The 25,326-nt window shown below is 49.6% G+C and overlaps 15 protein-coding genes across 15 annotated transcripts; 8 read left to right on the top strand and 7 right to left on the bottom strand.

Moving 5' to 3' along the window:
- Window positions 1–1,028: 1,028 nt before the first annotated feature.
- Window positions 1,029–3,301, top strand: FPRO_10423 (uncharacterized protein; the record flags this gene model as incomplete). The annotated part of the gene is made up of 4 exons (XM_031231387.1): window positions 1,029–1,157; window positions 1,213–1,515; window positions 1,563–2,036; window positions 2,081–3,301. 4 exons carry the CDS (start codon window positions 1,029–1,031, stop codon window positions 3,299–3,301), a joined length of 2,127 nt encoding a protein of 708 aa, XP_031081428.1.
- Window positions 3,302–3,579: 278 nt separating this feature from the next.
- On the bottom strand, window positions 3,580–4,657 carry FPRO_10422 (uncharacterized protein; the record flags this gene model as incomplete). The annotated part of the gene is made up of 2 exons (XM_031231386.1): window positions 3,580–3,900; window positions 4,418–4,657. 2 exons carry the CDS (start codon window positions 4,655–4,657, stop codon window positions 3,580–3,582), a joined length of 561 nt encoding a protein of 186 aa, XP_031081427.1.
- A 1,063-nt stretch (window positions 4,658–5,720) lies between these two features.
- Window positions 5,721–6,379, top strand: FPRO_10421 (uncharacterized protein; the record flags this gene model as incomplete). The annotated part of the gene is made up of 3 exons (XM_031231385.1): window positions 5,721–5,760; window positions 5,810–5,888; window positions 5,935–6,379. The coding sequence occupies 3 exons, from the start codon at window positions 5,721–5,723 to the stop codon at window positions 6,377–6,379; spliced, it is 564 nt and encodes a 187-aa protein (XP_031081426.1).
- Window positions 6,380–6,638: 259 nt separating this feature from the next.
- Window positions 6,639–8,074, bottom strand: FPRO_10420 (uncharacterized protein; the record flags this gene model as incomplete). The annotated part of the gene is made up of 2 exons (XM_031231383.1): window positions 6,639–7,642; window positions 7,687–8,074. 2 exons carry the CDS (start codon window positions 8,072–8,074, stop codon window positions 6,639–6,641), a joined length of 1,392 nt encoding a protein of 463 aa, XP_031081425.1.
- Window positions 8,075–10,036: 1,962 nt separating this feature from the next.
- FPRO_10419 (uncharacterized protein) lies at window positions 10,037–11,296 on the top strand (the record flags this gene model as incomplete). The annotated part of the gene is made up of 4 exons (XM_031231382.1): window positions 10,037–10,055; window positions 10,348–10,559; window positions 10,617–11,028; window positions 11,088–11,296. 4 exons carry the CDS (start codon window positions 10,037–10,039, stop codon window positions 11,294–11,296), a joined length of 852 nt encoding a protein of 283 aa, XP_031081424.1.
- A 36-nt stretch (window positions 11,297–11,332) lies between these two features.
- On the top strand, window positions 11,333–11,941 carry FPRO_10418 (uncharacterized protein; the record flags this gene model as incomplete). The annotated part of the gene is made up of 1 exon (XM_031231381.1): window positions 11,333–11,941. One exon carries the CDS (start codon window positions 11,333–11,335, stop codon window positions 11,939–11,941), a length of 609 nt encoding a protein of 202 aa, XP_031081423.1.
- An 804-nt stretch (window positions 11,942–12,745) lies between these two features.
- On the bottom strand, window positions 12,746–13,705 carry FPRO_10417 (uncharacterized protein; the record flags this gene model as incomplete). Its single annotated transcript, XM_031231380.1, has 1 exon — window positions 12,746–13,705. The coding sequence occupies one exon, from the start codon at window positions 13,703–13,705 to the stop codon at window positions 12,746–12,748; it is 960 nt and encodes a 319-aa protein (XP_031081422.1).
- Window positions 13,706–13,996: 291 nt separating this feature from the next.
- Window positions 13,997–14,857, bottom strand: FPRO_10416 (uncharacterized protein; the record flags this gene model as incomplete). The annotated part of the gene is made up of 1 exon (XM_031231379.1): window positions 13,997–14,857. One exon carries the CDS (start codon window positions 14,855–14,857, stop codon window positions 13,997–13,999), a length of 861 nt encoding a protein of 286 aa, XP_031081421.1.
- Window positions 14,858–15,179: 322 nt separating this feature from the next.
- FPRO_10415 (uncharacterized protein) lies at window positions 15,180–16,303 on the top strand (the record flags this gene model as incomplete). The annotated part of the gene is made up of 2 exons (XM_031231378.1): window positions 15,180–15,212; window positions 15,281–16,303. 2 exons carry the CDS (start codon window positions 15,180–15,182, stop codon window positions 16,301–16,303), a joined length of 1,056 nt encoding a protein of 351 aa, XP_031081420.1.
- Window positions 16,304–16,627: 324 nt separating this feature from the next.
- Window positions 16,628–18,187, top strand: FPRO_10414 (related to RTT109-regulator of Ty1 transposition; the record flags this gene model as incomplete). The annotated part of the gene is made up of 1 exon (XM_031231377.1): window positions 16,628–18,187. One exon carries the CDS (start codon window positions 16,628–16,630, stop codon window positions 18,185–18,187), a length of 1,560 nt encoding a protein of 519 aa, XP_031081419.1.
- Window positions 18,188–18,306: 119 nt separating this feature from the next.
- FPRO_10413 (uncharacterized protein) lies at window positions 18,307–19,506 on the bottom strand (the record flags this gene model as incomplete). Its single annotated transcript, XM_031231376.1, has 2 exons — window positions 18,307–19,037; window positions 19,080–19,506. 2 exons carry the CDS (start codon window positions 19,504–19,506, stop codon window positions 18,307–18,309), a joined length of 1,158 nt encoding a protein of 385 aa, XP_031081418.1.
- Window positions 19,507–20,070: 564 nt separating this feature from the next.
- On the bottom strand, window positions 20,071–22,241 carry FPRO_10412 (uncharacterized protein; the record flags this gene model as incomplete). Its single annotated transcript, XM_031231375.1, has 9 exons — window positions 20,071–20,315; window positions 20,360–20,436; window positions 20,482–20,661; window positions 20,707–20,822; window positions 20,863–21,142; window positions 21,186–21,267; window positions 21,311–21,729; window positions 21,771–22,135; window positions 22,179–22,241. The coding sequence occupies 9 exons, from the start codon at window positions 22,239–22,241 to the stop codon at window positions 20,071–20,073; spliced, it is 1,827 nt and encodes a 608-aa protein (XP_031081417.1).
- Window positions 22,242–22,741: 500 nt separating this feature from the next.
- Window positions 22,742–23,295, top strand: FPRO_10411 (uncharacterized protein; the record flags this gene model as incomplete). The annotated part of the gene is made up of 2 exons (XM_031231374.1): window positions 22,742–22,757; window positions 22,802–23,295. 2 exons carry the CDS (start codon window positions 22,742–22,744, stop codon window positions 23,293–23,295), a joined length of 510 nt encoding a protein of 169 aa, XP_031081416.1.
- A 136-nt stretch (window positions 23,296–23,431) lies between these two features.
- Window positions 23,432–24,313, bottom strand: FPRO_10410 (uncharacterized protein; the record flags this gene model as incomplete). Its single annotated transcript, XM_031231371.1, has 1 exon — window positions 23,432–24,313. The coding sequence occupies one exon, from the start codon at window positions 24,311–24,313 to the stop codon at window positions 23,432–23,434; it is 882 nt and encodes a 293-aa protein (XP_031081415.1).
- Window positions 24,314–24,552: 239 nt separating this feature from the next.
- FPRO_10409 (uncharacterized protein) lies at window positions 24,553–25,101 on the top strand (the record flags this gene model as incomplete). The annotated part of the gene is made up of 2 exons (XM_031231370.1): window positions 24,553–24,882; window positions 24,925–25,101. 2 exons carry the CDS (start codon window positions 24,553–24,555, stop codon window positions 25,099–25,101), a joined length of 507 nt encoding a protein of 168 aa, XP_031081414.1.
- Window positions 25,102–25,326: the final 225 nt, after the last annotated feature.

The raw sequence follows: 25,326 nt of genomic DNA, 5'->3' as shown, positions 1-25,326 counted from the left end.
GCATACGGTAACAGTTCTGATACAGATTGAGTCATCGGGCAGGGCTGGTGCTTTGGTCCGTTGCGGCGGACTTGGATGACAAAAGTCCGCCGCTAAGTTATCCAGCGATGGCTCGAGTTCGGGTCCAGGGGGTCCTCATTGGTCAGTTTCAGCTAGAAGATTCGATTTTAGCATATCGACCATATGAAACTCAAAGGAATGCATCAGCGATTTTCCTGTCAGGCAGCTTTATATCAACCTTGCCCTTTGGATCTCTGCGCCAGGTTTACCGTCTATTTACGGTATAGAGACTCAATAAGGCAACAAAGTATCTGCCTGAACCAATACAGCCCTAAACAAAGGGGTATTTTATTTATATTTATTTTTCTTATATGTACTCCGTACTTCCCTGAAACCTACGTCAATTGATGTGATTGAATAAACGGAATACGCGGATTCCGGTATGCGCGTTTAATTATTATTCAGTCCTTTCATACCACCTTTTATGCAGAGGCAGCACAATCTTCAACAACCACCGAACAATCACAGAGGAAAAACCATAGGCCAGCCCCTGGGCTACCTCCCAGAAGAGACAAGACAAGCAAAGCACCACCTCAGCCAGCCAAACCGGCTCTACATTATACCGGTAGACTCGGCATCTTACGGTATCGTCAGCTGCCCTGCTTATCGTTTTTTTTGCACCAGAGAATTCTGGAGTGTCTGATCGATCATATCCATTTCACATTCATCACTTTGTTTTCCTCTTTTCCTCCTCTTGCAGTCCTGACAGAGCCTTTGTTCCGTTTGCGTTTCTGTTCTGCTGCCCCTCCCCCTCACTCACCTGACCCCAGTGAAACGGACGGAAGCGGGCTTCTGAAGAACCCCAGCTACCCGCCCGCCTGAGCTGTACGTACTGTACTGTGCTGTACGGTACAGTCTTGAGGTGGAGCTCACGCTGGCGTCATAGGATATTTTACTCAACCTTCAACTCTCAACGACGAGACGAGACTCTATGACTGTTATGTGAGGTTCTGCTCAATTCTGCGGTCATGTCAAACAATATCACTCACGGGCCGGGCTCTGTATCGCACAAGAACCCTCGTGTCTTGGCCTGCGTCTTGTGTCAGCATCGCAAGATCAAATGCGATCGTAACACACCCTGTTCAAATTGTATCAAGGTGAGCATCTGCAGCCGCAACTTCTTATCAGCTTTAGTCATTAATGCGACTATAGGCAAATGTCACTTGTACTCCGAGCACTCCCGCTCCCGCAAGGAAGCGCCGGAGACCCAATCAGGACCTTCAGGAAAGACTTGCACGATGTGAGCAGCTCCTAAAACAATACGCCGATGGTTCTGTACCGTCTCCTTCTGCTGTTGGTCACTCGCCTGCTACAAATGGGACCGCAGATACGTATCCTGCGACACCCACCAACATCGATGGCCAGTCCAAGTGGAAACCAACTGGCAAGATGGTCAAGGAAGAAGGCGGGGTGCGATTCATGGACAGCTATCTCTGGGCTAATATCCACGATGAGGTGAGTCTACTGACTTGACCTGCTAACATGCACTAATGCCATTCAAGCTCCAAGCGATGAGGGAAATTGTCGACACCGATGATCCAGAAGAAGCCAGTGTCATGGGCTCTGAAGACTTGAGCCCAGATTACAATATCGATCTTCTGATACCAGCCGATACCGCTACCAGATCATGCGAGGAACTCCAGCCTGAGCCAGTTCACATCTTCAGACTCTGGCAGTTATTTGTCGATCGCGTCAATCCGCTGACCAAGATCATCCACGTGCCATCAGTGCAACCATTCGCCTTGGAGATGGCTACCGATATCAACAAGATCCCACTCAACTACCAGGCTCTGTTATTCGCCATATTTACCATGGCCACAGTATCCCTTACCGAGGCTGAATGTCTTCAGATGCTGGGAACATCTCGGGATGAAGCTCTCCGCCGGTACACCATTGGAACCAAAGTGGCACTCACAAAGTTTAACTTTCTCAAAAACTACGACATGGTGGCTCTGCAGGCATTGCTGCTATACTTGGTAAGACAACAATATCCCTGTGTGACTATTGCTGACGATTCCAGTTATCTCTCCAGAACCGATATGATCGACATGCGGCCTGGATTCTCAGTGGAATGGTCGTGCGTATCGCGCAAAAGATGGGCTATCACCGTGACGGCGACTACCTGGGACTAAATGCCTTTGAGACCGAAATGCGACGACGTATGTGGTGGCAGATCATCCTCCAAGATGCCAAGAACGCTCTAGTTTCTGGCTTGAGCCACTCGCTTCTCCCAAGCAGCTGGGACACCAAGATGCCGCAAAACGTAAACGACGCCGACCTTTTCCCAGGATCAATCGAGCCCGTTCTACCCCGCGAGGGTCCAACTGAAATGGCCTTCTGTCTAATCGGCTACCAGATCGCCAAGTTTCTCGTCAACGCCGAATCACTCCACGGAACCCCCGGACTAGAAGCTGCCGTCATGGGACACGACTTTGAAGGCCAGGATCCTGCCATTCTACCGAGTATTCAACAGTACCGAGATTTGGTGGACAATTTGGAGCAGAATCTGCTGGAGGTCGAAGCTCGTTACATTGATCCAACGGCTGGAAACGTACACATCGCCGCACTCAGCATTCGTCCGATGATCTGCAGCAAGATGAGGGAGATACTAGTCCCCATGAAGGAGCAACCAGAATGGGGAACAGAAATTCTCGACAAGAAGGATAACCTCTTCAAGATTGTGTTGATGAACAATGAGCACAGCACCGATGCTTACGGCGTGATGGACCAAACTGGTTTCCTCTGGTTCCTCAAGTTTCATTTCCAGATTGATATCTTTACAGTCATGACCAAGCAGCTCTGCCAGCGACCGACTGGGTCTCTCGCCGACCGCGCATGGAACATGGTTCAGAAGATCTACCACTACCACACCGAACTCCTCGACATCTCCCAAAAGACGTACTACATCCAAGCCCAAACCGTCCTAAAAGCTTGGAAGAACCGAGAACAAGCCTTCAGAGCAGCTGGCCAGCCCCTCGAGACACCAAACTTTATCTATCGCCTACGAGACGTCGTCAAGAGCGAGAACAGAACCTCAGAACCGTCGCCACAACAACCTGTCGCCCATCCTCCGCAAAACTCACAACAAATGACAGATCTTGATCCGTTTTTGGGTAACTATCTGGATGTGTCGACGCTGAACTGGGATTTATGGGGGAACATGAACCAACCGCCACAGCAACAGCAGAGTCAGATGCCTGTTTCGTTATTCGGCAATTTCCCAATGGGCAATATGGGTTAGGGTTATGAGATTGTACTTATGAAAAGTTTGGTGCTGCTATGATAATGAGCTGGGAATCTCCACGGAGTAGGGTGCATGTTGGTTTTATAGAGCGGCGTTGGTAGGGACGGATACCAGGGAGCAATGTATCAATATATCTTGTTAACAGTTACAAGTCATGAACCACAGAATTCTGGGCCTTGTTATTGTTCCGATATCTGGCTAACCATTCCTTTCCCCTCATAGCTAGTCCTTGATCTTCCGACAGCCCATCCTTGCAACCCCTGCCTTCGACATCCTCAGTTCTGAGCATGAGCATGACGCTCACGAGTTGCTTCAAAAACCGGATAAACATGTCCCGCACCATTGCTCCCCCGCACAAGAGGATGGTTCAAAGCATCATCAGGTATGGCGTCCATCTCGACGTCAGAGTTGGCATCCGAATCGTCGTGGTCGCGGCTGCGGGTACCAGTAGGTGATTTGGGACGAGAGCGCCAGTGGCAGAAACAAATTGCTGCAAAGAATATGGCGACGATGGCTGTGCAGCTGATGGCGATGGCGATGACTACACTGGTGTCGCTCATGCGGCGGTGGATGGTGTTTGTCATTGTTGCGGTTGACTGAGATGTTAGTGGTGATGCGAGATAGGGGGATGGCTTACCAAGAGGACTTGACTTTGTTAGCAAGCACACGGAGGATTCTTCGCTGCCACTTGGGTGACTCGAAAGTGTTCGCAAATGGATGGTTGGAAGTTTAAAGGAGACGAGATAGTGACAAGCACTACTACTGAGCAAACACTATAACGGATCGATGTATCAGGTGAATATGTTTTTTATTCATGAGTAGCAAATGATAAGTGAAGAAGATAATAGACTTGACCAAAAACAAGATCATGTAGCTGTTTGAAGATGAACAATGTATGCCCGCGTCTGCAAACATGTCACCTATATCTGGGACTGGGACTGGGACTGGGACTGGCAGCCACATACTTACAAGCATTTCGAAACAACCTCAATTTCTCTTTTATCTAACCTACCTGAATATGAACCAGTACTCACCATAACTTACCTAAACCTGTGCCGTAGCTGGTCCATTCCCGCGCGCAGTATTACGTCTCGCCGCTGATATAGCACGTATCCGAGCGTTTGCTTTCTTCTCCTTCCTCTGCTGCCGATGAGCCAGATACTGCATGCAACAGCACGGAGCAATGAACAGTAGAAACAGAGCCACCATGCCGACTGTCAAGCCAATGATGACTATCTTGTCGGAGTGGTTGGGTTTGCCGTGGTAGTGCTGTGTCAGGGCATCGAGTGTGGCCGTGGCCGTGGCCGTGGCAGTGGGAGAGGTGACGGTCATGAGAGTACTTGGGGAAGCCATTTTGATTGTGATGGAAAGGAACATACCTGTTGGTGAGTATCTGGTCTTTGTGAGCTTGGCAGATCGGTTGGGGTGGGTCAGAAGAGGATGAAGTTATATAGGGGTTTAAAGGCATGTGAGGTGACAGCGGTGAACATGGCGATTTACAAGCATTGTAAGAACAGGGCGTTGTTATCGCCTTGAACGCGGGAACACCCAGTCTCTTCATAGCCTGACGTCAGTTTCGTTGTCTTTGTTCTGGCTTCAACGTGAACTGAGCTATGATGAACTCAAGAGCTTCTTCAAGGACGGCAATCATCTAACAGAATGGCGAGTCCTTGCGCAGTTCACTTACACAAACTCCAACTCCCATGACATTGCTGCGGTGTATGTTCTTATACCTTGAAGACGGCATCCAAGCCGTGATGCCATCGTTGTCCAGTGTTCAGTAGTACGCTACAGTCATAATCAATTGGCATTCACGTTGAGCACCTCAAGTCGTCAACCGCAGCCACTAAACAAGCAGTATAATCACGGGCACACTATTAACACACCTTCGAGCGTCAATATCACAAGCACATATGCATCAGAATGTAGATCTCAAAAATGAAACGACACCTAGACGGGAAAACTAGGTGTCGAGATTAACGACGGATCCAATTTCCCAATATTCTTCTAAGAACTGTTCTCGAGTCCAAAGACCCTGCCTACAATGCTGTCCACTCTCTACACTAGACAGCGTGCGGCGAACGTTCTTGTCTATCTGAAGAAGAAAGGAAAATCCAACCACGACAAAAAAAATCGCGTCAACAAAACTCACGATCCTGCTTAGTCAGTCACACTATGCACGTGAGAACATGTCACGTGCGTTCCGAGATGAGGAATTGACATCATCCCATTGGCTGATTGGACCGAGAAGCCGAGGAGGCCCGTTCCGATATCTCGAGAATAGGAAGCCATCATCATTGATACCCAGATACTGTACGGATCTCGCCCTTGAAGCATCGACGCTGACGATCTCGTTGACCGGACCTTGGCTGAACCCTTTCTCTTCGGAATCGATAGATACTCATAATCCGCCACCATGCTCGCTCAACGTGTTGGCGTCGCCGCTCTTCGTCAAGGTACTTTCGCAACCTGAGCCTCGACATTCCGAATCTAACAGCTCTATAGGCGCGACCAAGCCCTTCTTCGCCCAGAACATTCCCAAGGCTGCTCTCGCTGCTGGAATCTCTACCTCTTCCCCCCTACGGTACGTCCCCAGCATCAATTGAGCCTCACACATCTGACATTCGCAGCGCCGTCGGTTCTACCAAGGTTTCGCAGCAAGACGGCCACCAGATCCTCGTCAACCAGCGCCTCAACCGTCCCGTCTCTCCCCATCTGGCCATCTACAAGATCGAGCAGACATGGTTCGGTAGCTCCGCCTGGAACCGAATCACCGGCTGCACCCTCTCCGCGACCATGTACGGTTTCTCCCTCGCCTACCTCGCCGCCCCTCTTGTCGGACTTCACCTCGAGAGCGCAAGCATCGCCAGCTTCGCTGCTGGTCTGCCCCTCGCTGTCAAGGGCGGCATCAAGTTCACGCTGGGCTTCCCCTTCGTCTACCACGCCATCAGCGGCTTCAAGCACCTCCTGTACGACGCTGGCAAGGGTTTCGCCAAGACGACTATTATCCAGGCCGACAAGTACATCTGGGCTGCCAGTTTCCTCGGAGCTATTGGCCTGGTTGCTTTCCTGTAAAACACCAAAATTGAAGAAGACGGAAGGGTCTAGATGGCATGGTTCGCAGTGGAGGATACAATGGATAAGGGAAGGAGTACGGCAAGGATGAGAAACTCGTGTACGAGTATTAGCCTGAGGGCATTCCTGACTTTGAGCAAACAATTTTATTATCTGTACACAAGCGCCTTGAAATGCTTGAGCCTGTTCTAACCAACACCTCGTGAGGTATTCGCAACCAAACGCCATTCGCCTGTCGTGAATATTACGTGCCAAATCTCTAATCCAAGAATCGAGCATCCAGTATTGTCCTGATCAGTCTCCGATTACCCGCAGAGGCAATCTTTTCCCCAATGATGGGTCCGATAAAGTCCTTGAGTTCGGATATCTCTGTCTCGACGTTTGCTGCACCATTGACTCCGTTGGTGTCTGATTCGACATGATCTGCCAGCGAAGCCACAGCTTGTACTATGCCCTGAACCAGCATCTCGTAGTCCATTGTACCCTCTGCCTTTTCCTTCAGAGGCTGTAGGATCCCCGAGTCAAAAGTCTGCAAGTTACGTAGCACCAGCACGCGGATTGCCTCTGGACCTCCTGCCTCCAACAGGCCGTGGATGGCCCCGTAGAGAACCGCAGGGGGTTTGGTAGGGTCGAGAAAGTATTTGAGGCATGTCCTCGTCAACTTGGGTCGTAGGAGTGTGTTGGAAGCAGAGTATTTGCGCGCAATTCGTCCAACCAGAGATGCAGCCAACTGTCGGAGATCATACTGCTCTTTGAGAGCATCCGTTCCTTCGTCAGTGCCCAATTTTCTCGCCATCAGACAAGTGAGAGCGGGCGCCGACAGGGGACTGGCGTAGGGATCCAGGAAAAGGCTCTTGTTCTCGATGAGAGCATTCGTCAACTCCATCATCTGCTTGAGAGTGAAGGTGTCATCGAGGTGGTGTGTTACTCGGTCCATGATGAAGGTGATGAAGTATGGGATGAGCTGGTGCAGACCAGGGTCGTCTCTCACGGAACCGAGAGCGGCTTGCCGTAGGCGTACCACTTCTTCGTCAGGATTGTCGTCGAGAACAGCAGCCTGGATTTTGTCAAAGTAGAGTATGAGCTCCTTGCTCACAATGTGCTTAACAGATGGTTTCATGGAGACATTGTCATTGCCTGCCAAGGCGGACAAGGCAGGGTTCGCACCAGGTCCCTTGGGGAGCAGTTCCTGCGATCGAGATTCGGAAGTCGTGGGGTTCTGAGGGATGGAAGGCTGGACACCTTCGATGGCGAGCCAGTGCGCTGAAGACGTTAGGGTGGAATCGTGCTTCGACCAGAAAACGCACCTGTAAAGCCCATGTCGCGCGGCACCTTAGGCAGAGGCGCATTGATGAGCTTTTCAAAATCGACCTCCTCATCCTCAATGTAGAACAGCGGCTGGCCAGGTCCGAGACTGGCCTCGCCGTATCGTAGCGGACGCGTAGAATCGTAGCCGTAGAGGGGCTCTACGTCGAGCGCCCTGAGCGCGAGGGAGATGTCGTTGACGGTGAGGGTTGTTCTGCGGGCGGCGCGCATGAAGCGCAGAGACTCCACGATGACCTGGCCGATTCGGTATTCTACGTCCTGTGCCAAGCACTTGAGCGCTTCTTCGTTGAGAGAGCTGATGCCGACCGACTCTGCAACATCCTTGACGTTATCAGGATTCCAGAGCAGTTTTGGAGTATCGGTAGCCATGGCGCAGCGAGATGCGCAAGTAGGCGCTGAGTTAGGTGAGGCGATTCAGAGTGCAGCGAAGTGAGTTGGGATTGTGTCGGAGAAGGAGTAAGGTATACTTACGGAGTTGCGTGAATGTGAAGTTCGATGAGGCTGAGATGGAGCTGCGCATTTGATAGTGTGGCTTGATAGGTTAGCGCCACACTGGAGATGCCGTACCTAGTGTGGATGGAGCAGACTACCTATAGACTACATAGGTGTGTTTGGCACTTCATTTGACGTCGGAAGAGAGCCATTGTAGAGCTAGAGCACCTTTGGATACGTTTTTTTGCGACGACCAGGGATGAACTGATACGTCTTTTGCAGAACTCATAATGTCAGTGAAGAACTTCCCACTTGATGGTCTTTCCTGGTCTCAATCTATCCTGCTAGTGGACTAAGAAAGCGCAATTCTGGTAGAACGAAGCCGCCATGCTTAATGCATTCCTCCACGCAAAGCAAGATTCCCATCAAAAATCGTAACAGTTTTGACGGATGAATGGGACTTGACTGTTTTCTCCATACACCAGCACGAAACTCATCTCACCGCCAACCCAGCGAAAATCGAACGCCATGCTCGGTGGCTCACCAACGGCGGTCAAGCCTATACAGTCAAAAAGCTCAACTCTTGCACCCGGCTCCATTGACAGCGCATGTGCCTGAATAGCATGCAGTACTGCGCCTCGACACACCGAGGCCCATCTGTAGAAATTGGTCAGTCTTGAGAGCATGGGCTACGAATGAAAGAGCCCACCCGTCCTGGTCTGTATACCAATTGGTAAGGGTAGATGGAGACAGGCTCTCAACCTTTTGTGCTATCTTCAGTTGAAGATAGCGGCTGCGACCAAACCCGCCAGCCACGACGACATGCTGGAGACCCAACGTCAGCAAGTTCAACTTCCATCCGCCTTAGACGTTACTTACTTTTGGGCCATTACCTATCGCTCTCCCGACGTTGGCTATTTCTGATTCTAGCAAGTTCAGAATCTTGCCGACAACTGGATCAAACACCGAATTGGTGTCGTCGCTAGATTATAGTGCTCGTTGAACCCACGCAGTCCCGAAGTCCGTGCCCGCGTGTATGATTCGGCGGCGAATGGCCTGTCCTTGGGGAACGGAAGATGCCATGTCGTTAGAATATTGACTGATGGATCTCAAGAGATTGAAAGTGCAATTTCTGCAGAGGTGCGAGACGGTGAGGGGTTGCTTTTGATCTGAGAAGAAACGGGGCAGCTTGGGTAATACCACAAGCAAGGCATCCAAACGATCTGAGATTTTTGGGATTTATGGACAACATGCTTCGTGTCTGCCACTATCCGATATATCAGATTCTGGACCGGCCAACTACCATAAGCTGTGAGACCGGTAAGGATGAATATGATTGCTCACACAGTCAAGGAAGCGCAATATCGGCCAGTGAAGCTGCCCTCCCCTGTGGTGTGGCACAAGGCAGAAAACAGAGTCTGTGAGTATCCTTGGCCTGGTCTGAAACGGGCATCTCCTCCAACTCTATGGCGTCCTTCGGGAACCGGCGTCTGGTTTGGGGCCTATGCCCAACAGCAGGATACGTTAGTTCAGTGGCATACGGCACATGCCAAAGGCTGCAGTGGCTTCCCTCCTCGGGTATGGATTCTCGATAAAGCTCGTCCAAGGGGGGCAGAGTACTCGAACTGTGGATGTCACGAGGACGAAAAGAATAGGAGGGAAAACTGTTTCTTTGTTCAAGAGGTGGCCCGACATGATGACTAGCACCAACACGTCCTTGGACTATTGAGTAGACCGATCAATTAAACATTGATCGACATACATCCTCCTGACACGATTCATTCCGAAGCCGATGATGTTACCTTCCGTTTGTCTCAACAATCTTAAAGAGAAAAAAGCAATTGCAAGACCAGCTTCAGTGGTTGATCATAAGGCTTCTGTTGTCCCTCCCGCCTCACAATGCGACCCAACCAATACGGTCAATAGGATGCATTGTTTGTTCAGCCACCCACGAAAATATTCACCCAGCCGTATGTAACACACGGATAATTGCTTCCTTGTTCCTCGGCCTTTGGCTTATTTCTTTGACTTGCTGCCCACTATAGGGGGCTCGGCTGCGCACAGAATCGTGACAAGGAAGAGTACATACATAATTTCAGAGACAGCCTGATTTTACGCAATTGCGTTGCTGCTGAATGTTTGTTTCACCATAGCGCGGCGGGCTTCTCTCTCTCAACATGACTGCCCCGCAGAGATCTAAGCGGATTCAGGCTCTCAGCGAGCTACCGGAACCCTTGAAACCCTCGAAGCCCTCGAAGCCCTCGAAGCCCCAAGGAAACATCATCCCCAGAAGAGAAGAAGGACTACTGGGAGCCAGCGCGAAAAGTTAGAGGGACAGAACTCCAAAGGACATTCCAAAGAGGGGGCTCCTAAAGAACAGGCCACAAAAGAGGCTCCAGTGGTCGATCCGGCCGCTCGTTGGGTATGGTACCACCCGCATAGACATAAGCAATTTGTCTCAAGACTAACGTATATCAAGGCTGAGCTGGAAAAGAAGCAAGCCGACAAAGCAAAAGAACAACACAAGGAAAACCGTCGAAAAATTGAACAGAGCAGAATATATCTTCATGAGGTGTTGGCTCTCGACCGCAAAGACGGCTACGCACAACAATTCTGGGGTGACCTTGCAAGTAGCATCAAGTGCCTCGCAGACGAATCTCGCTTTTGGGGCAAGCCCTGGGACAGCCTCGGAGAGGACCTCCAACAGAAGTTCCTTGGATATGCCCCTAACATAGAAGAACTTTTTGATGTGCCCGACATGGCTCCCCTTGTATTCCAACGATGGCTCTGGGAGGTTATCGATGAGAACTTCTTCTCAAAGAAGAGTAAGGATATAGTTTGGGCTTCACCTTACTGGGAGGCTCAAGGAACCTTGGAGCGCTACTTGCAAGGTATGGAGGGGCGAGATCTATGGCTATGATTATCGACACAGCACTGGCCCGAGTAACAGAACACGACTTCTCCTACGATGATGTAATTGCGTCTCACATGTTCCCACACTGGAGATACACCACGATGCAGTTCTACATGTCACTCAAAGACTCGCCACGGAAAAGTCAAAGGATTGATCCAGCCCGTGTGGTCCCGATCACTGCCAGAGCAATTGGTCAGTACTTCCCACAGGAGCCCGAAGAGGAATCCATGAAAAACGATTATTAAACAACCCTCCAAAACCTTAGCGATGCAGTAGCCAAGATGGACTTTTTCTTCAGCGCCAATCTGACCGTCTTCTCCCATGTCTTTCACCACCCCACGACTCAACAAACCTGCGGGTTTCCCTACTCGCCTAAGCTTGAAGGAGTGAAGGGCATGTTCATGAAGGCAATTGGCGGAAGTGACGCAGCCACCGGACGAACTGTCGATCTTGTAGTCGAGCCTATGCTGCAGCGACGTGGGGATCCCTTGGGGTTCGATTACAATGTTAAAACGGCTGTACATCCCATGAAAGTTTGCGTGGCTTGGCTCGAGGCCCACCGCAACCAGCCAGACTCGCCAGAGGTAGACGGAGAGGAAGAACATGGGGGAGAAACAGATGATGCGACTGCAGAGGAGAAGAGCGAGGAACATGGCGACGATGATTCTGAGGATGAGGGAGGCAAAGAAGTAGAGGGGCTGATACAGGAGGGTAAGGAGAGCAGGGAGGAAGTAGACAAGGAGGAGGATGATAAGTATGAAGAAGATAAAGGGGTAATGAAGGAGGGGAAGAAGAATAACAAGAATAAGGAGAGGGCAGACAACGAGGTTAAGGATAAAGGCGTGGAAGAAGACAATCTAACAAAGCAGGAGGATAGACAAACACAATAGATATAACCAAAAGCAAGAAAAAGAAAAAGAACAAAGGGAAGCGCTATTATCGATAAGCATATAGAAGCAATTACTACTATTACTCTTATTATCAAACATCACCAAGCTGGTCTTCTCCAATTAATCACTAGGAAAACATGCTCTAAGCTATAAGAGCCTTTAGAGATTTAGTTTCTATATTAAAACTAAAGTATCTACAAACTGTGTAAAAAAAATATCAATCTCGGAGTTACAGGCCCCGGTCACCACTTATCCCACTCCATCTTTGTTTGTCTTTTCCTTTTTCTGTCTTGCTGGTGTTCCCATCCTGCAACTCAAGCGTTCCAGGCAGTAAGGAGACCGGATTCGATCCCACGAACTGTCCCGGAAAGCGGCGAGAGATCGGTCGTACACGCTTTGTTAAACCGTTAGGCCAAAGCGAGCTGCCGCCACTTCTGGTGATAGGGGTTCAGCGTCTCTGACAGATAAAGCTATGGCGGGGGGTGGTTGAAGCGTGGTGGTTAGAGTGTTGGCGTAGTGGTTGGCAGTTGTTGGCAGTGTCACGGGCAGAGTGGTGGATTGGCTGGAAAGTAAGGCGCGATGGCGTCTGATATGTGAGTCTGCGAGCTCTGATAGTGTCTGGAACTCAAGGGGTCTGGAACTGTTAATGGTGATGGTTGAGACTGGAGGGATGTGTTTGTTGATACTCATGCCAAGTCACATCCATGACCCCTTTTCTGGAAACCATTCAATCTAAATCGTCCTAAATCTTCTCGAATTTAGAAAAGGTATCCCATACACAAAAAGGACTGACAATAGATGGCATCACCCATCCAATTGCAGAGGCTCGCAAACCGGCAACATACCCGCCGCCGCATGCTTCAAAATATAGGAAGCCAGCTTTTTATAAAGCTTCGTTCTACAGCCATCGGCCACTCCATGACAACTCTCAGAATCACAGGTTTCCAGATCCATCGCTTCAATAACAATGGAAAGATACTCTGCACACTCCTCCTCATCCTGACCAAAAGGAGCGAGACATCCTGCCCACTTGAAGAGTATGGCGTTGAGTATGAGGCGACTCATTTGGCCGTTGGCGGTATGAAATGGGTGAATACTGAAGAAAATGTGACTATACTTTGCTGCAAGCGCCACAGGATCAACTTCTCCTTTTATCCCAGCAGCCCGGATATCATCTCGGTAGCTGGCCATCATCTTGTCCATCGCAGCGGGAATACTGTTGGGGTCCATGTAGGGACGGGATGTTGCTTGCAGAGGAGATGTGCGGTATTTGCCGCTGTACTCGGTATTATATGTGCCTTCAGTCTGATTGAACTCATTTGTCAAGATGCGATGTGCTTCCTTGATGATATCCTCGGACAGATCGCTCTTGGTGGTTTGCCAAATGAGATATTGAGCTGCCTTGACATGCTGTGCCAACTCTCGATAGATTTCCACGTCGAGAACTAGGAGGTCTAATGGATCACTGATGGGGCCTTCGAAAATGGTGCGGCAAAGCTCGACTGTGGTGTTGAAGCTGAAACTGACGTCTTCCATGTTGTTGGAGCCATGGACAAGGCGATAGATGCTGTCCAAGATGTGTCGTTGCATCTTGTCTGGATCAATGGTTCTCTCCAATGAGAGTTCGCGGAACAATCCATATAGATCCCTGGGGTCATCTTCCGGAGACCTTCTGACATAAGAACTCTTGTCCATGGTGATCAATAGAGGGTGTGTTTGCATGGTCGTTGAGTGGCCTGTGGCGTCGTCTTGTACAGGAGCCATGGTTCTTTGACACAGTAGACAATATATATTGGAAATATTATTTTTCGTTATTTTGTTGATGTTGAGAGCTCTTGGTCACTGGTAGATGAAGATTGTTTGAATTGATGAGTGAAAAAGACGGAAAAGCAGCGATAGAAATACGTCCCTACCTGAACTTCTCTACCTCATCTGGCGACCCGGTGCCTTGAGCTTATTTTCTTCAGAGCTAAATTTAAAATAGAAACCTTGTATCTAAGATATCTCGTCCCGCTCTCGTGAAACTAAGAAGCGCAGGTTGACATATCGCAGGTTTTAGTCCACCAACCCAACAGTAAACTTTTCCCATGACTCCTTAATCTTATCCTTCGCCGCCTTGAGCTCCTCGACATCCCACATACACTCCACGAACCTCCCACTCAGAAACTTGGCCTCATCGCTCGCAGCCCAAACAGCAAAGTCGCTCGGAAGTGACACATCCTCCGGAACAAGTCCATATTCCTTGACGACATCCACGAGAGGTCGAGTGATGGCCGTGTCCATGATGAGCCCGGGGTGAAACTGTATAACGACCTTGTCGCGGTTCTCATTGGCGTACCATTCAAACACTTTGTAAGCTCCAAGCTTTGAACCGCGATAGGCTGAGAACCCGGGCATGAACTCTGTGTACATTGCGCTGGTGGATACGTGAATGACTGTGGCTCCGGGAGTGGCGAGGGGGTCGAAGGCACGCAAGAGGTTAAAGTTTCCTTTGATGTTGATCTCAAAGGTGAGCCACCAATCGACAGGATCTGCCACGGTCACATGCTCGGTCTTGGGCATGTATCCAGCGTTTGCGATGAGAATGTCGATCTTTCCACTGATTGCAGTGGTGTAAGCTTCGAGGACAGACCGTGTAGAGTCAGCGTCGACAATGTTGACTGTATAAGTCCAGACTCTAGTTTCGGGGTATTTTCCCTCGATGTAGGCTTTGTTTTCGAGGAGTGTCTTTTCTGTTCGGCCAAGAAGAGCCAGGTTGGTGATGCCTGATTTGGCAAATGACCTGGCAATGCTGGCCCCAATACCAGAGCCACCGCCTGTGATTACAGCATTCTTTCCTTTGGTGGAGAGCTCGGGACGAAGAGAAGAGATGGACGGATATGAAGTCTTGTGGAGGGTCTTGACTGGAGATGCCATTTTGTGACGCTTATTGAGGATGAGATGTGCGAATGAATAGGGAATGAATTGAGATTGAATGAGAGCGATTGTACTGCTCATACCCTACTTTATTCTACTCTATATACATATTTTAATTATTCTCATCCTCGTGAATCCTTCGCTGAGCATCGTGAGTTCAACGTTGAGTTGCGTTACACATTATTCATGCGCTGACGCCTCACCCTTGCTACATGACTACCCCACCAGCCACCATAACGCCTCATAACGTTATCAATCCTCTCTTGGTAAGTCAGCAACGTTATTCCTCCAGCATCGTCATCGCACTCCCCATGCCATTGAAATGTCGCCTCCGGGCAATGGAGATACTTCTGATGTATGTGGATCTCACAATTACCAAGCAGAAACTTTTGTTACAAAACACCACCTAACATGCATGGACAGCCAAAGCGGGAGCGCAGCAGAGTTGCACAGCGCGAGTATCGCAAAAGACATGCCTCAAAGTTCAACACTCTGAAAGATGAAAACCAGAGGTTGAGAAATGCTCTGAAAAGAGTTGAGAAGGTCGCGCTGAAGCGTGGCGGAAAGGACCAGGAACTCGAGGCGGCGTTGGCTGAAGCGAGAGAAACTCTTGGAGAAGAGAGCGAAAGCCGAGCCTTGACAACTTCTGGTTCAATAGACACAGATCCAATCTCAGCTGAGAGGTTATCATATCTTTCAGGGCTGTTGTCGTCGGATATCATGATTCATGCTCAGTCACTTGGACAAAACACCGCGCCTCCTCGTCTAAGTCTGGAGCAGCAACTCTGGACTAACACGGACAGATTGGCACGTATATTTGAAGCGCCATCAGATGCAGGCAAATATCTCGGTGATGGGCTCTACACATTCGCAGGAACGCTGTACTGGGCCTGCACAAGAAATACGGTGTCACTATGGGAGACATACAAGCTCAACATGATTGGTAAACCTGGACCCCCAGCCCAAAACCCCATGGATCGATTGTTCAACCACTCAAAGCACCTGAACGACCGAAGATTCCTGCTTTCACTCGCTTTGGCTCGACTAGAGTACAAGCACAAAGGCTTCATCGATCTTCCACGCGCAGGAACCGAAATGGTATGGAAGTCAGTGCTCCCCGATCTACGACGGAAAATGGAACAGGAACTAGTCGAGAAAGGACAGGGACCCGAATGGTGGAAGACTCCAGGGGAAGTTGAGAACCATTTGCGCAAGTATCTGGAACCAGCTGAGATTGATGAGTTGCAGGCTCTCGTGGAGGGGAGAGGGTCGGAGGAGGTTCTGACGAAGTATAAGCCTTTGGTTGAGATGATGATTGCTGAATTTGTCTGTTTTCCTGATGGTCCGAGATGGAATCTTCTATATGTTGCTATGGCTGTTGGCAGTTGGAGGAGTGATCATCCGAAGCCTTCAGAGTTGGTGCAAGATTTGAGTGCGAGCGTTTAGGCCGGTTGATGAACGAATAATGACAGTTTCTGTAGTTAAGACAATCACTTTAAAGTCCTTGCAAGACAGGTCTAAGCTGATCTCAGGGAACAGGAGAGCATCAGACCTTGATATAAGGTATCCTAACTCTTGTCGTTTAGGATGGAGGTCCCTAGGCTGAATAATCCCAGATCCATGGATAACAATCGGGACCTGGCAGGTATCACAGACTCCACTGGACCCCTGTTCAACCCCCTGTAGATCAACGCCCCACCGCTGCCCTAGCGACCACCCCAACTTATACCAAACAATCAATCCCAGCTTCAACTTCCATCAGCAACCATCATGACAGACAACGGCCTGAAATCACGTCTGGCCTCTGTCCTCCCAAAAGGCCACGACTTTACGATCCTTCACATTTCAACACCCCCTACAAAGACCGACCCTCTCTACTCTCCACCACCAAACGAACGGCCCGAGCGGACGTACTGCGAAAACCATTTCCTCGCCGTTTCAATCGATGCAGACGGCAAGCAGGTTTTAGTGTTGGGTCTCGAAGTCTTTATCTATACGACTGCTCGGTCGACTACTTTGTTCGTGGCAAAGGCTGATTCGACGGGCTATCTGACGCTTCTCAATCTTCCCAAGGGAACACCGAGTCCTATTCGTGAGATATGCGCCACGTTTGTTGGATTCCTCGTCGAGAAGAGGAAAAGAAAGGATATACAATTCATCGTCAATTTATTCGCCCGCGCGCAAGATCAATATCTATTCCCTGGAAGTGTCGACAATAAGGGGAAACATGTCCTCGATGACCGCGGTCTTATCAAATGGTGGTGTCGCGTGCTCGATCCTCTTCTCGGACCGGCACCAAAATCGGTAGAAGCACCATGGAAGAGTTCAAAGGGATACATCGTCGTGCCGGGTTTGGAACCAAACGAGATTCGAGCAATGACACCTCGAAGAACAGACGCTGCTTGGGGGTTTACGCACCCACTTGAACGAATATCACATTATTATCGGGAATTTGACTGGGTACCCCCGCGATGCCTGATCCCACACTTCCCTGACGATCCCAAATCACGATTTCGAGATGAGCTTGATGAGGAGGCTGCAAGTTCGCAAGCAATGAAGACGCAGGGTAGCTGGAAGAGTGTCAAGACGCTCGACATGTTTTGGGAGATGATGGCTTTTCGTCAAGAATGCTCCAGTGGTCGAATGACAGGATTTATCTGGTTGGTATTTGACGACGAGGAACCAGAGCCAACAGCAAACGAGTCTTTTCCATCGACAAATCCACCGTCAACACCAAAGGCTCAGCGGATCACTCAGATCACACCAACCACAACACCCCGAAAACTCTTTCCTAGCAAGAATCAGCCAGACACCAAGACAAAGAAGAAGAAGAAGCAGAAGAAAAAGCTCACAGGTCCCATCATCCCTCGAAAGCCCCAGATCAAACGGGCCAAACACAATTATCTGCTTGATCGTCCCGCAAACACGGCATATTATGCCTGGACACCCGAAGGACGCGGTGAGAAGATTGTCGACGAGGCAACCTACAAGCGTATTGTAGATTTACTGCTACACCTCGACTTTGCCACCCTCAACAAAGCGGTTGGTAGTACACGCCGCTGGCTGAGTGAAGGCGGAGGCGGGGGCAACTGGGGCGTTGTTGTATCTGGTGCACGTGAGACGCCAACTCAAACGGCACACGACCGCGAGAATGGCGTGAACAACCTCACGGGTCTTGTCAAGAGAAAACGAACTGACTCGACTGTTGATGAGTCTCAAAACAAGGTTAATGTCCTTGCAGATGGCCTCGTCAAGAAGAAGTCAAAAGAAGAGTCCAAGGTTGTAAATGTACTTTCCACTGGTCTGATTAGGAAGAAGCCCAAGGAGTAAGTGTATCTGTAAATTAGCGTTGGGTATTGTTAAGCCGGAGTTGGTATATGTATTGGTCAACGCATTCGTTATCATGATTCTATGCTACCTGCTTCTATCCTCTATCGCACCTGTATCTGCTACTTCTTGAGAAACTCTAGATTCACAGGGGTAATGGCATCTCCACCGCTGAGAACAGCCATGATGTTTCTCATGCTCAGCTCTTCAAAACCCTTGTGGGTGTCGACTGTTCCGCCCGCATTATGGCATGTCACCAACACACGGCCCTGTTTGGCAAGCTCCAACAGTTCAGGGTGTATCTTTGGCTCGTTTGCGTGCACATCGAGAGCCGCGCTTGACAGTGTACCATCTCGAAGGGCTGCGACCAGTGCATCTTCGTTAACAAGACTTCCCCGTGCAATGTTGACAAACCGCGATCCACGTTTGAAGTGTGGCAGAGTCTTTGAGTCGATCAGAGTGCCTTGTCCAGCTGGTGTGCAAAGAACAACACAGTCGCATCGACCAAGTAGACTCTCAAGCGTCTCGTGGTGAGTAGCTCGTACAGGAGCAACGACAGCAGCAGGCTTGGGAAGCACATCATAATAATGAATGTCCATCCCAAAGCCATGTCGGGCACGAGCAGCAATCTGCTGGCCAATGTTCCCAAACCCAATGATTCCTAGAGCCTGATCGCGAAGATTGTACGACTGCATTGTAGCGTCGCGATGATTCTCCTTGAATGCCTCCTCATTGCCGGACATGGCGGATGAGATACACCATGGGAGGACCCGGAATGTTGAAATGATCCCAACGATGGCAAAGTCAGCTACAGCTTCAGCAGCTGCCAGACCAGAATTGCAGTAGATGATTCCTTGTCAGTTAGCAAATGCCTGCAGGCAGTGTGTCAACTTACCTCGTTCTCCCAGCAGTTTCGTATCAGCCCAGTCAAAGCCAGCACCTGCACTCGCAAATACCTTGACACTCTGTGGCAGCAGACTGATCAACTCTTGGTCCCATTTCCCCATTTCGCCTCCAGTTCCCCAAAATGGACGAAATATGGCATCAAAATCGCCCCATCTCTTTTCCTTGAGGGCCTTGATGAACTCTGGTCGCTGTCGCTCTTCAATTGGCGGTCTGATGACCTCACACTGAATGCTGAAGCGGAGATATGTGTCAGGATTGTATATGATAGGGTCTCCGATATGAAGAACCCGCGGTTTTGAGGATGTCATGGATGACCGTATTGAAAGAGATCCTTGAGAAATGAAGGGGAGTTGAGGAGCAGGAGATGTAGCTCGCGGTGTAGAAGCTGGCACCGGTGTATTGGTTGGTTCCGCCATTTTGATGGTCGACGGTCTTACAAAAACAAAGAATGAGAGAGAGTACACTAGATTGCCCAAAATGTTAGGTAGTCAGATATGTGTGCCTGATCAGATCAATGTGTCTCAGTAAGTGGAGCGATCGATAACACTCAGCCGCACGCTCACCTCCACTCGCCTTGTCTGGTTCGACAGCCCCCACGGCAGTGATACCCCTGTCTCCGGCCCGTGAGCTTGACGACGACCCTTGTCAAATGACGGTTCCGAGCCGGATGAGCCCCGGTTTATGTTTCGATGTGGAGTTGTTTGCACCAAATCACTAACAAGAATCGAGTAGAGGTGAATGTATCCAATTTGCTTCATAGGAGGTACAGTACATGTCCAAATGGGAGCCTGCATAAGCCGGTACCGGGATACACAAATACCGGTATATCATCCGGGGCCCCAATCTCGTATCCACCGAGCATCGTGGGGAATTTATTGCATGTTTTCATGTGGGGAGATCTCTTACCGACAGCCTTGCATTCAGGTCAGAGTGGTGGTGGAAGTACAGCATGGCATGACTTTGGGGGGCACTTCTCTGGTCTACAGCTCGTCCGATATATTCTGACCCGACAAGGGAGCTTGTACCTGATTGCTGACATGATCCGACTTCTTGACTGGAAACGTGAACCGTCCAACGTCGACTTTGGTGGGAATATGCCCTGTCTCGAGAGCCTTTTTGATCAATTGGATGGTCGAATTTTCATTTCCATTGACGAGAACCGAGATGCAGACTGGCTGGTACTCTGTCTCTCCAGAAATGTCAGACTCGTAGGGTACTTGGGTGACTGGCTGTGTTAGTAGCTACTGAAAGCCAACACACTCAACTTACATGGAAACGATAATACAGAAGCCCCCAATATTGGTGCCAGTGTTGTAGAGTCGATGCCTTTGTAAATGGTTGGCGGACTAATATGCTGTCAGCCAGGTATCAATGCAGGGAAATGTACATACGCCACAGGATCGTTCCGATGTTCAACTTGAGTATTCCCACATGGAAGGATCACGACTGCGTCTCCCTTGGCATTGGGGGTAGAATTGTGCATAATGTTCTCAAAGAACCATTTCCGGTATACACCGACACGTTCTGTATCTTGACGGTTTTCCTCCTCTGTCACCGACTTGCATTCGTTCCTGGGAGGTCAGCTGGTTCAACAACTGCGCAACGTATAGTCTTACCAGAAGAATTGCGGCGTAGCCTCGATAAACGGCTTTTTGTCAAACTTATGCTTATATTCATCTCGGAAAGTGTCAAAGGAATGGTAGTAATCATAACACCATGACCGGAAAGGTGCCTGAATTGTCAGTGACGTCTTTTTGATGAAGTTGACTAACCTTTTCCATGTATGCTTGCATTCCTTCTCGAGAAGCTTCAGATGGAGGACTTTCTTCCCAAATCTTGCCAACATTGATATACTCGGCTTTCGTGTCCAACAGATCTTGTAAAATTGACACGAAAGTCGCTATGGCTGTTTTCTGTGACTTTTCGGGTGATAAAAAGTCGTCTGGTACGATTATCCTGGGCGAAGAAGCTTCAGAAGTCCCGGTCTTCGGATTTGCGGTGAAATCGAGGAGTCCCTTGAGGCTTCGACTAAAGATTCGAGTTTTGTCGAACCTAGGGTGGTCAGTGAAGTTCAGCGGTAGATCACATTTCTCACTTCGATGCCGTAGCTATGTCGGTTGATAGATTTTCAGGCTGACTCAAGGAGTATATGCCGCCCTCGGACATCACTCTACCATCTGTATGCGGTCAGTGACGGCTTCTCGCGATGACCCAACTTACCGTCAACGCCAATGCTGTAGTCAATCCATGGGTATCCAACCGAGGCAGCAGCAGCACCAACTGAACCACCCTTGGTGCTTTGATACCCATCACCTCTTGCACTCCAAGGAGCTTGTTGATCAACCCATTCTGCACCTGTCCCAAGATGCGATGTCTTTGTTTTTCCAACGATTACGGCTCCTTGGTCCATGAGACTTTGTGCATATTTAGCTGTAGAACTCGAGGCATTTCTGTAGAGAGATTTCCATGCCCGACTGGAAAAGGTTGTATAGGTTCCTTTCAACGATATTGTGTCGCTTACAGAAACACGGATACCAGACAAAGGTTTCTTGGCAGAAGCTTGAGGATGGTAAAGTCTTGATGGCACAGGAACTGCAACTGAGTCACCATAAACGGACGAAGAGGTCAGGGGTTGGAATCTGTATGGTCAGCTACGACTTGCACTGGAGACACAACATACTCGTCAGGTTGGTTCAGATCATCAGGTATCACACCGGAAGTGAAAGCTCCAAATTCATCATCGTACAGTCGCCAGGCTTGGTAAAGGTTTGGACCGTAGAGAAAGTAGGGGCCAGACGGTAACTCAGAAAAGCCATCTAGAGCCCTGATCTGGTCCATATGATAGATCTGTCGCGTATCGACTCGAACCTGACTGTTGTTGTCGCCACTCTTTTCGACAAGAATGGAACCAAAGTCTGGAACAAACACATCATCAATTGAGTCAAAGAGCTGTAGAATTCCTTCGAGATCGCCAAAGATTTCCTCAGTTGAGAGGAGCGTGATTGGAATCAGAGCATCGGGGTTGATGGTTTCTTGAATGGTTCCCTAGACGCGTTAGGATGCGCATGGCTTTCAATCACCAACATACAAGCTTCAGAGGGTGTATCAGATATTGCAGTCCTGCAACGAAGCAGGTCGTGAAGGGAAGCATTGCTAATGCGTCTGCTGGAGACGGCGGGACGTTGACAAGTAACGAACGCTAGACAGACACTTGCATATTCACGGCCACGGGTCTTTTTGAAGAATTGGAACGCGTAAATCAAGTTTGAGTTCTTGTAGGTTCGGCTGTAGGTAAAAGATTGATGAAATGAGATGATGCTGGTGCACGAGGGAAGTTGAGACATTCATGGGGTACAAGTGCAAGAGCACGTACTCATCCCGGCAGCCCGACTTATTCTATGGCTTAATCACAATTTCCCATAAATACTCCTCATCCAAGCAGTCTAGTTACCTCAACATGTTCTCAAATTTACACAGGCAGCATGTTTGACATAAGTGCCATCAACGCTTTTCCAACATGACTGTCTACCTAAGCTCCCCGGGAGGTGAGCTCGGTGAGTCTCGGTGAGCTTATCTTTGTGGGGTATCAAAATTTCCATCCCCCACCAAGCCGAAGTTGCAGATTCAACATCACACTCAAACACCAACAAAATGGCGAAAAAGAAGGGTACGTCCTCTGTTCCCCCCTGCACTCCAATCTAACATGTTCAGCACCCTCAATCCACTCCCGCGCCGCTCGTCGCGCAACAGACATCGACATCGACACCGACAAGTCCCTAAAAGAAGTCAAGCCTCCCCGCGATGCTACCCAGCGGCCCTCCGTCCTAGCAGCGCACCACTCAGCCGGTATCACCAAGAAGGCCAAGCGCGGTCGCAAAGAGAAGATGTCCGCCAAGGCTAGGAAACGTCATGAGAAGGGCCTCGAGATGGCTGCTGCTGTTGTGGAGCGTACCAAGAATAAGGTTGAGAAGAGTAAGGGCCGGGGGAGGAATATTCAGCAGAGAAGTAAGAATTGGGATGAGATTAACAGGGCTGCTGAGGAGGCTGAGGGTGCGGAGAGCGCGGAGAGTGATGCCGAGGTGAAGGGCCGTCGAGTCGATATGGATGAGGATATGGATGTTGCGGACGAGACCTTGTCTGCAGAGGTCACCGCTCCCGCGGCGGTACCTCTACCCGCTGACGAGGATGGCGATGAGATCCTTTAGTTCTTGGGTCTGGACTTGGAGTTTGGTGTCTAAAATGGGCTCAATATCCGGGATACGACAACCGGACTGATGACTTTCTTTATTCGGCTATAGACTTGACTGGCAGATACCCAGAATATGATGTTATATCAAACATTTACGCATCCTTTTGAGCGTCGACCTCTGGTGATTCTTCTTTCACCTGTAGTGTCTCACGGGCCTGTTTTGTGATTCCCTCGAGGTAAATCCTCATCGTCTTCCCAACCTCTCCATCTCTTGGCTTGTACTCTCTCGAGCCTAGTTGCTCAATCAGCTTGTTCACCTTGGTGTAGACTTCCTCTGTGGTATCCTCAGACGTCCGTTTCTTCTGCCCCCTCTTCTTGAACCCCAGAATGAGCTCCACCTTCATACCCTTGCTGAGGAACCCAACCAGCTGCTGTGTCTTGACCCCAAGGTCATGCTCGCTGATGGCCCAGCTCATCTCGACTTCCTTAAGCTTGGGTGTGGTCTGCTTGGACAAACGCCGGCGTTGGGCTAATTCACGCTGACGCTCGTATTCTTCCTTCTTGTTGACAATCTTGCAGATAGCATACTGGGTTGGCTTGTCCTTCTTTGGATCACCTGGGATGTAGGGTGTCACCATGCGAAGTGAATCTGTCTCAGGCAGTCGGCTCATCACGTTTTTCGTGAGAAGAGGTCCATCGAATACACCATTATCGAGAACCATGATCTTTGGGTCCGTGATCTCGAAATCTTGGGGGAGGCGATCGCGACCAGACTTTTCAAACTCCTCCTGGGTAGTGTATCGTCGATCGAAACCTCGGTCTTGGCCCTCATCAGCAAACAGATCTACCTCATTTTCATCTTCGCGTTTCTTCGATTTTTTATTCCGCGCTTTCACTTGCGATGCGGAGAAGAAGCGGTTCTGTATAGGTAGGGCTCGCGGAGGTTGGAACTGTCGTGTGAGGAGACCCTCATGCTGAACGAAGACCCTGTAGAGGGCTCGACGGGAGCTTTGAAGGCATGTAAAGCTGTTCATTCTCGAGGCGCCCTAAAGGAGTGTCTGTCGCGCCGTAAAGGAGTGTAGGCAGTCAACAATGGCTTGAATGCTATGACTGATCTATCGTCTTCACGGTGGGCGGTTGATTTTGGCAGAAACGTCACTGTGGGGTCCTGTCAACTCTATCCAATCATGTGCTCTTTGCCCTTTCAACACCAAGCTCCCGTCTGGATGGATTTGTTGTAATACACTCAACTCAGCCCGTCAGGGCACTCACGATGGCTTCATTTCATTTCGCCCGCCGTCCTGTGCAGACAACAGTATCCTTCCTCAAGGCCGCTTGTCTTGTGCACCTTGGAATCACGTACGGCTATACCATCAGCCCAGCTCAAGGCCCGTCAATGCTTCCAACATTCACAGTCGATGGTGACTGGATTCTATGTGATCACACGCGTCGCTATGGTCGCGGTGTTTCTGTTGGTGATCTGGTCGTTTACCGCATCCCAATCTTCAACAACCAGTGGGGAGTGAAACGTGTAACAGGCATGCCAGGGGATTATGTCTCTGTCGGAACACCAGGAGAGCAAGGAGAAGAGTTAATGATACAGGTACTTATTCCATCCTCGTCCCTAGCCCTACTAACTTTTCAGATCCCCGAAGGGCATTGCTGGATTTCAGGAGACAACCTCCCAGCATCAAGAGATTCACGACATTTTGGCCCCTTACCACTAGCTCTCATCTCTGGTACTACAATAGCCAAAATATTACCATGGAACGAACGTCAATGGATGAAAAATGGACTTCAAAAGGTTGAAGAGCTAGACTAATCACGAGCAGTCTAATGTAAATATGTATCATCTCTTATCTGGGTATAGAAACTCACACCTCTCGTCTAATTACATCTGCTCTCCCCAAATCAACTGCCCAGTAAGTGATCTAGCGATATCTGCCACATGAATCATCAAACAAAGAGAAAGAATACCGTCCTTCAATGCAGCACGTGGCCCTCTCGTACACCGTCAAACACCATTGTTGTAAGAACAATTCTTGAA

The sequence above is a fragment of the Fusarium proliferatum genome (genome assembly GCF_900067095.1).
Source record: "Fusarium proliferatum ET1 genome assembly, contig: FPRO_scaffold005, whole genome shotgun sequence".
Taxonomy (NCBI): domain Eukaryota; kingdom Fungi; phylum Ascomycota; class Sordariomycetes; order Hypocreales; family Nectriaceae; genus Fusarium; species Fusarium proliferatum.
The sequence above is the reverse complement of the archived record's forward strand: the minus strand, read 5'-3'. Positions and strand labels throughout refer to the sequence as shown.